The following is a 9284-nucleotide window of genomic DNA, read 5'->3' on the forward strand; positions in this document are numbered from 1 at the left end:
AATCAGAGTGTAAGATAATCCACCAGGCCACAAAGTCACTCAGACCCACAGACGACAGATAGAGAGGCAGACAAGGCCAAATCACTTATGTGGCATTAGAGACATCTTGTGCAGGTTTCATTCTTACTTTCAACCTATCAAATTTTCCTTAATGCTTTACTGGCTGATGGTGCCAAAATTTGAAGAAAACATGTAATCTTATATAAAACCACAAGTGGTTACAAAAAAGGGTAATTTGATTTTGAATTAATAATTTTGATACATTTGTTTTTTTTTGTAACATTATTATCAGTTCAATTAAAAAAAATCATTAGAGGGTCTTTGTCAGTTTGTGGTTTAAGCAGAAGTTGCTGACAGTTAATATATACCCAACTAAAAACAAGTCATACATTTCCAAGTTGCTAAAAGGAAAATAAATACTGGTTCTAAAAATGAGGTGCGTGCGAAGCCAGCGTTGTTAACGAGTTATCAGGTTAAGTTACTTTTACAACGTGGAATTTTCCACAAAGCACAATCCTTGCAAATGTTTAAACAAGTGTAAAACCTGAGCACACAGTCCTACGACTTGATCTACTAAAGACTGCGCATTTCCAAACCTGCAACTCAGAAACCGACTGCCATGTTATTCCAATTCACAGTTCAAAATCAATGCAACATTTTACTTTGCCGGCTAAAGCTTAAATAGACTTTTTGTACCTTATCTGAACCTTATCACACAGATGTGGTTAGAGGGTTAGGGTTAGTTTCATGGTTTCGTAATATACTGTTGAAGAGATGCAGTTCAAATTATTATTGTTTTAAAGAAATGTCCAATAAACATCTCAACATAAAAGTGAGTGAGAGACAAAGTGGGGAAGGGAGCATCTTAGAAGAGGACAAACTCTCTTTCCTTATGTGTCAACCAAAAAACAATTATTTTCAATCTGATAAGAAGCAGTGCAAGCTTGACTGGGCACGGGGTTTATTTTACAGCACAGCGGGCACACTGCCACTCTCTTCCGCCCCTGAAATCATCACGCACCGCTATCTGTTCTTTGTCAGTACACCAGGCTGTGCAACAAATTGTCTGCTACCAGGACTGCTGTGGTATAAATCAAGTTACTTTGTCATACTAAGTTGAAATAGCATAAACAATTCTACATTAAAATGGTACAACTATTTATTTGCAATTTTTGGTGGGGTTTTTTTTTCCTTGTCATTTGTGATATCAACAGTAGTAAGGACAAACAGATTGGGTCAGATAGGGAGCCCATCTCATCCAGTCAATCTATTCTACTTTTTTGTGAAACAAAACAAAGAATAGACGGTGAGATCTTTATTTATTTACAACCTGTCCTGCACATAGCGTATCTTTTCAACTATTCATCACAACTTCCACATACTAACCCCAGCTTTTTAATGTATGCTAGTTGTTAATAATTATTTTAACTACCCAGGAGTGAATCTAACATATCTTTGTACGGAGGCATCTGTTTAATTTGTGTCGGTCCTGTACGTCGCCCTTGTCCAAAAAATAGCTTGGATACAAGCCACCATCTGTCATTATAGACAGGATATGAAGTAATAAACAATTGGTAGATGATTTGAATATACATTTTGCCATAACATATTAAACTGGGCATAAAGATTTTAACCAATCCCTTTGATTAATATGAGAGTCTTGAATTACGTTTCTGCTATTTTTATACAACGGATGATTTAATGGAGTATACCACATCAAAAACACTTTCAAAAGGGCAACATCAAGCAGATGGTTGGTTATGCACTAAGAAATCTCGGATAAACCCTTCAAAGACCTCAGGGCCAGTTCAGGCCGTCTCTCTAGTCAATAGGGTAAATTGACATCTGTAAACTCTTCTCATCTCCAGCTTCCCTTGCAACGTTATTTTGCTGCTTAAAAGGTTACACACTTCCTATTCCCAAGGTTCACCACACGTGCACCGCTGAGGTCCACAACAAAGGAAGTGGAAGTGAGGGAGACTGCATGGGGCCCGGACGTGAGAGGGGCCGAAAAGAGCCGCTGGATGAGCAACTGACAGCCAGCAGACAGCAGCTTCTTTGGTTTCCATTACCTGGCTGTGACACTCTGTCCAGCCACGGTCACCTTAGAAGGAACAGCATATTCAACGGCAGACTGAACCCACACAGGGACACTAAAGTTATGCAATATTCAGGATACTGTCAGAATATCTATCTCTATACATATATACATATATGTATATATATACACATATATATATATATATATTTTTTTTTTTAATGTCACAAAAACATTGCTGCTCATTAGGACTGATGTGACATGTTGTACTCCAGCAATGTAGCGTCATGGTGAAGACAATCACTAATCTTATGAAAATGGTTTTCACCCACTCCTGGTGTGACTCATTCGGGAATATCTGTACTTATTACCTTGGCCGTGATAACATATTGCTTGTTTACTTTGTGACGCCGCGTAGTAGAGCAACTTAAAGAATAACAGGAAACCGCCAGCAAGGAAAAGTCGACGAAGCACTAACCAGTGGTTCCACTTAAAACATTTTTGCGGTGCCTTTTATTCGTCACACTGACCGCTTGCTTGGGTTCAGAGCAACAATTCACATTTAGACCAACAAAATGTTAACAAAATGTGCAGAGGCAGCCAGCAGGCCTGAACATACAATAGACCAGAGGGTCAGTGAAAACAAAACAGACCCCCACAGGCACTAACTCCCCTCTCACTATCCCTGGTAATATCCATTACACAGTGTACACAGCTCTCAAAAGACATTAAACAGAACTGTAGCTCAAACTAAACGGCATTATTTCTCTGATCCACCTGCATCTGGCAAAGCATCTGACCCTGAATCTGAATTTGACTGTGAATTTCAATATAGCACAATGCAATGAGCCTCAGTATTCTGATTCAATCTGGACAAAAGGGACAAATGGACAGGTCTGGACATCCCCAAATCAACTGAAGGAAAAGGTATCAGTGATAGAGTCTGATCGGGCTATGGCTGCACTGACTGATTGCAGGGGAAATGTGAGAGAAACGTGAGGTGTAGCATGGCCCTTTGTCCCATGGCACCTGTGATGGCGCGCATATCGCTGCCTGCATACAATGCTGAAGCATTGGTTTACCTGAACTGTCCAGTACGTGGGGGGGAGGTTGCATTTCAGGATGAGTATCAGCAAGCCCTACGGTTGGATTATTTGGATTTAGCTTTCTAGCTACCCCACACTTTGTTTGCAATGGACAGGGCAATCTAACACAAGCAGTACAAAGAAGCGCAACTACTAATAATTTAATCCAATGAGCTATATTTCATTAAAAAAAACAAAAAACAACTGTCATAAAGATGTCAATAAATCACACAATTTGTCAAAATTTTCAAAAATGTTAGATTACAAAGTAGCTCAATCTGCACTTGTTAATTTAAGTAACAGTTAACAGTTAATTTATGTGCAGTATTTCTGTGGGGGGAATTTTTTTTTTTTTAATATTGGCAGTGGAGACACGTACAATGTTAACTTCATTGGAAATTAAATTGACAACATTAACAGAAACTGAAATTATTTTTTTTAAAGAAATCTTCTATGACGGATCTATGAAAATGGCTAATCATCTATGAAATATATTAATATACAACAAGAAAAATGCTCAATAATTGTGAAAAGGTTTAATCAACACAAGATGACTCTTTGGGGTGTCTGAAAACGGACTGGTACTGTTAACAAACACTTGTCATCAAATATATATATATATATATATATATGGATTGACTAATGGCAGTCATCGGCTCCTGTCTCACCCATCACCAGCTTTAATACAGGTAGGGGTTCTGGGGCCAATCAGATAAATGAACGATGCTTTCATGTGAGTTAAATGTCAGCTCTGAAGTGCAGACCTTATCATAAAAGGCCATGGGGTGAACTTTCAGGATAAAATCAATAGGATTTTCCCAAGTGACCACTGAGATCCAATAAACTTAGAAGACACTTAAGACTTCCGTGAGTGAGGGACACACATGCGCGTGCAAAACAACAAAACAAAGAGGAAAGGAGAAAGACGACAGAAACATTTAGAAACATCCTTGTGGGACAATACGTTGGGTGTATGGCAGTAGTGTAACGCAAAGACTTGTTTGTGAGTAACACAATAAATGCAGATTCCAAATAGTGAAGCTCTTTTGACGTACGTTTTCCCCCACACCAAAAGTGTCACACGTTGTAGGTGGATTCAAGAAAACACTTTCAATATTCTACAAGATAATCCACAATCTTAAAAAAAAGAAGAAAAAAAAAATCTTCTTTACCCCCCAGGTCATTTCAGTGTTATATAACAAACTGCATTCATCAGATATAAGTGAACAATTCGCTGTAATACAGTGAGAAATGTAACCTACTTTTTCAATTTAAGTTTATCGTGTGCAGCGAGCACCAACTAATATGGGTTTTTTATAAAGGCTAGATGGGTAACGTCGTTGTAGCCATCCCCCTGTAACGCTCTTTTAAACCTATGTCCGCCCTACCTGCTCGTCTGTCCTCCCCTTCCCGTCGTTTCTTACCTTTTGTTTTACGGCACGGATCCACCAAAGGCTGACATCGCTTCAAGAGTATGGAAACAAGCGCCCGGTAACTCTATGGCCGTCTAAGCAACACGACTGAACTCACAGAATGAACTTTTCTAACTTTCCCCACTTCACATCGCCGCTAACTAACGGTACTGATGCTCCGGGTCCACGCGGCCGATGACGTGTTGCGTTCACTGTCCCCTCCCTGGTTACCTCTCCACCAGTGTTCAACTAAAGGTGACACGTCGGCGCCGCATGGTAAGCGTTGACGAGCAATCACTGTAACCGTCAAGCGGCGTTTCCCCCCGCCAAGCAGCATAATCCAATATTCATGATCATCTCCCACCCCACCTCTTTTTTCTTATTTTGTCTGATAAAGTAGCAGTGAATGGGGAAATCACTAAGGAATAATGGACAACCGCGAGTGTTGAACAAGTTAAACATTTCCTTAACTAATTTATACAGGAATCCCAGACAGACTTGAAATCCGTGAAGACCGTTCCATTGGTACATGTTTGCTCAAAAAATAAGTATGGTCATATTTAATTATATATTTAAAAAAACAAAAACAAAAAAAAACACCGTTCGAATATGTATGTTTTTAATATATCTGTATATTTGGATTGATCAAATATAAGAAGTGATATCTTTATGCTTTCGTTCTATGGGTATCTGAAAATGGGGGCACTTAATGTAATGCACAATTTTACGAAAGTTTAATGGTAAAGGCAAGCGTACATACTTTTGAGTTAGAGAACAAGGTGGGTTTTACATCACCATCTAGTGGTAATGTAGTGTAGGGCAGTGGCACTCAACTGACTTGCGTTACAAACACATTTCAAGGTCCTTAAAAATTCAGGCATGCTAAAAATGAATGTCAAATCATAAGACTTAAGTCGCTATTACCAGGTATGTCTTGCCTTCTACAACCAACTAATGATTGTAGCTTCAATGATAAGGTAATTATTTTCAATGATTAAAGAAATTTGATCTGACAGTCATCCTTGGTTTTTATCAAAAGCACACAGTTGTACTTTCTTATCTATATGTATGTATGTATGTATGTATGTATGTATGTATGTCAAATACATTTTAAATCAATGTGGTACACAGAAATTGGATCAGATTTCAGATAAAGACATAAAACAAACAATACACATATATGTTTCATCAGCTTTTTTTTAGTATTGCATTACCATAGAAACTTTTTTTTTTACTGTAGATCTGGATGGATGGGTGGATGGATGGATGATAATCTGAACTTTGGTTTGTTTTGTTTTATTTCAGAAATAAATGTATTTTAATATTTCTTTTAGAATTGGACCTTGGTTGTGTTGTTTTTAAGTATCTTTTTAATATATACGAACTTCAATCAGGCACAGAGCCAGCAATTAGCCAAGAGAACAAAACTATGCCGGTTAGGTAAGTCGGCTGTTTTTTTTTGGTAGGAAATTTGACCCAATTTTATACTTTAAGTATTACATAATTTACACAGATCCTTTTAATTTCTCAACGCAGCATAAATAGTGTACACACTGTTTAAATGCCCACTTTATTGGAAATATTTGATTTAGTTTTTTCACTTACAGCATTCACTGCTAAACAAATTAAATGTGCTATAAAATTTTAAGTAATTTTTATTTGACCAACTATTTTTTGGTTTTTCTATGTTTTGAACCACATTAACATCTGCTTTTACACTTGATAATGTTTCATACTTTGTGCATAAGTCTTAAGACGAAGGTGTTTGATGATCAAGCCCTTAACAAAATTGTTAAGGGCTTGTTTTGGTGGGTTTGAGAACCACTGAGCTGCCAGTAAACATGGTGTTGAAAAAGTCATTCAAAAACATGTTCTTCAGCCGGTGCAGGAAATGGACATATCTCACCCCAGCTCCATAGCCAGAAAACACATGCGAAACCTGCAGGCCAACACAGACACACACAGACAAATATTAAAAAAACAAATGCATGCAGGTTCATGTTGCACAACTGAGTGCAAGGTAACTCACCTCCTTCCATGTGTGGGAGTAATTGCTGCGGTCCTCTGTGGGGTTGATGCTATACTCTGATATCACTGTACTTTTGTCTGAACCCAGTAGTTTCACGTGCAGCTGGTAGATGGAGTCATGCAGCTGACTCTCCTCATAACTTTGGGTAAAAGCAGGAAGAATCAAATGCAGTTATTACTACACTTGTTTTTTTTAAATACCTTTTTAATTCTGTAGTTGAGAGGCAACTATAGTAGTTGTAAATATTAATTATGTATAATCATACTGTATTAACTGATATGAATTATGTGTGGCAATATTAACATGCCTATGGCACGCTGAACACATTTTCAAGGATAATCTACTCCTTTTAGTCCTTTCAATAAAAATAAAAAACTACATTTCCTGCCCTATTCAGTAGGAAAGACCTGTTTAACTGCCTTTAACGTACATATCTAAACAGCCAATAACATGGCAGCAGCTCACTGAATATAGACATGGACCACAGTGTATCATCTCCTGATGGCCACGTCTAGCAGGATAATGCACCATACCACAAAATTCAAATAATTTCAAACGTGTTCCTTGACCATTTAGTTCACTGTGCTCAAATGACCTGCACAGTTTCCAAATATCAATCCAAAAGAGCCTCTTTGGGATTTGGTGGCAAAGGAGATTTGTACCGTGGATGTGCACACCAAAAAAATTGACGCTATGATGTTAACATGGTACAAAATTTCTAGAGCGTTGTTGAATCTGTTACAAACGATGAAGGCTGTTCTGTGAGCAAAGAAGGATCCAACTTTGTACTTGCATGGAATGCTGTGGTAAATACTACCTCCACTCTGGCAACTGACAATTTTACTGTAAAATGCACACTATGCTAAATGACATGTTCATGTGTGTCATCCAAGCAGACAACAGTGATATCAACACTGTCACACAGCAAAAGTAGGATGTTTCATCACCCACCAGTCTTGAATGACAATCTTGGGCTGAAACTCATCCAGCAGCTCCTCCCACAGACCCTCAGCCTTCAGGTCCACAACTTGCTCTGTGGAGAACCAGCTGTGGACATAATAGAGGACAGGAGTCACATGTGAGCACAAACCCGTTATGTCAAATCATTTTTTTTTCCTTGACATCTTGTGGATGGAAATTTGTATCTATAAATATGTATGAAAATATGCAAAGTCAACAAATGGCTCTCAGAAACTCTGACCTGTATCTCGGCAGTTGACATACCACAGCACCTTGGGGGATGCAACTGGAATCATATGGGAGGACATCATTGCTGGTGGTCCAGTCACTAAAGTCACCTGTGAGGTAAGAGTATTTAAGCGGTAACAGTAAATTTCAGATCTGCCTTTATTTTGCAAATGTTTCACCACTAATGACTGACATCATATTTTCAATTAAAAAAACAGACAAAAATAAACCAAATATAGAGCATATCATAATTTCCCATACAAAGGTAATGGCAACAGATGACTGTAGATAGATAGACAGATAGATCACTGCTGCCCCTCACCTTCAGGCTGGGAGGGTGGAGGCCCTCGTGACGGCGTGTCACGAAGCTCAGGTTCTGGTGGTGGGGAATCTTTGCTCAAGCCTGGATAAAGTGGAACATGGGAGCAAGTGTGAACGGCGCCACGCCCTCTGAATCACACTCTCAAAGATTCGATATGTACGGTCTTGTCCTTGTGTTTTGATTCTGATGTGCACTTCTGCACTTCAAATATATTGGAGGGTGGGGGGCGGGGGGCGTATTCAATTTTTACAATTGTCTTTCTTGCTATTACACATCTGAAAGTTTACATCCATAGCTCGGGGCCAAGCTATAGATATATCCAGTCTTTAAAAAAAAAAAAAAAAAAAATCTACATCCATTGTCACTCAACATTCATTCATTTATACATTCATCCATTCAACAATCAATCAATCACATTCTACTATCCATAGTACACGTCTTCCAGGTACTTCCTGGAGCATATTGCACCGGGTTGCTCAATCACGTTTTAAAAGCGGCGGGAAGTCCTCGTGACTCGCTTGACGTCCTGGAAAACGTACTAAGCAGAGAAACTCAACCGCCACTAACAGGAGCAATATTCGACGAAAGTGTTTGGCGGACTCGGACGCTATATTAGAGTTGGACCCTTGATAGCAATGAGCCACACAACAGAGACTGAGGAGGTACCATAAGGACATGGGTTCCGCAGAAAGTTCCTCCCGAACGGTTTGGCCTCGAAGACGGACTCCCAGTTCAGGCTGTCGGGTATCGGGGCTCCCTGGAGACCCCACTCAGCCTCGCACTTGGCTTTCCACTCTGCAGAAGACATGACGGGACAGAGAAAACGGCTGTCAAGGTGTACTGGACAAACCACGTATCTCTCCCACGTCTTTATTCCATTTATCAACGCCACACCCCTCTCGTTGCTCTCTTAAAGTCACAGAGCTTCGGTCAAAGGACGGCGCCGTGCCCGGAAGTACTTTCCCTCTTGTCCTGAAACTACTGAAGCATAGAAACTATCCATTTAGTGCACAGAACTGTTAATAGAAGACTCCGAAATGCAAATTCTGGCAAATAAAACGGGGTCTAACACAATTAAAGGTAAATAAGATTGTAGGACTGGTGTTCCACGCTACAACTTTTCTTTCTTTTTTTTCTCTCTCTTTTTTTTTTTTTTTTTACCAACTTTATGCCCAACGCTTATTTATTTCTTAAAGGTCCAGTGTGTAAA

General features: G+C 39.2%; 1 protein-coding gene across 5 annotated transcripts in view; it reads right to left on the reverse strand.

The window, feature by feature from the left end:
• LOC142884395 (sodium/calcium exchanger 2-like) overlaps positions 1–8960 on the reverse strand; it is a 23446-nt gene extending 14486 nt beyond the window's left edge. For 2 of the 5 annotated variants that reach the window (XM_076019952.1, XM_076019950.1), the window contains exons 1-2: positions 6565–6701; positions 6442–6474 (exon numbers count right to left, since the gene is read on the reverse strand). In XM_076019952.1, the coding sequence (XP_075876067.1) occupies positions 6442–6474; positions 6565–6574 (43 nt within the window). In that variant the 5' untranslated portion in view covers positions 6575–6701. Of the gene's footprint in view, positions 1–4547; positions 4873–6091; positions 6475–6564; positions 6704–7515; positions 7612–7765; positions 7863–8074; positions 8156–8740 lie in introns of those variants that run through there. The other 3 variants (XM_076019955.1, XM_076019954.1, XM_076019951.1) reach the window with 3 other exon arrangements.
• Positions 8961–9284: the final 324 nt, after the last annotated feature.

Source organism: Nelusetta ayraudi, unplaced genomic scaffold (genome assembly GCF_046127955.1).
Source record: "Nelusetta ayraudi isolate G7.1 ecotype Tasmania unplaced genomic scaffold, CSIRO-AGI_Nayr_v1 ptg000011l, whole genome shotgun sequence".
In the NCBI taxonomy this organism is placed as follows: Eukaryota; Metazoa; Chordata; class Actinopteri; order Tetraodontiformes; family Monacanthidae; genus Nelusetta; species Nelusetta ayraudi.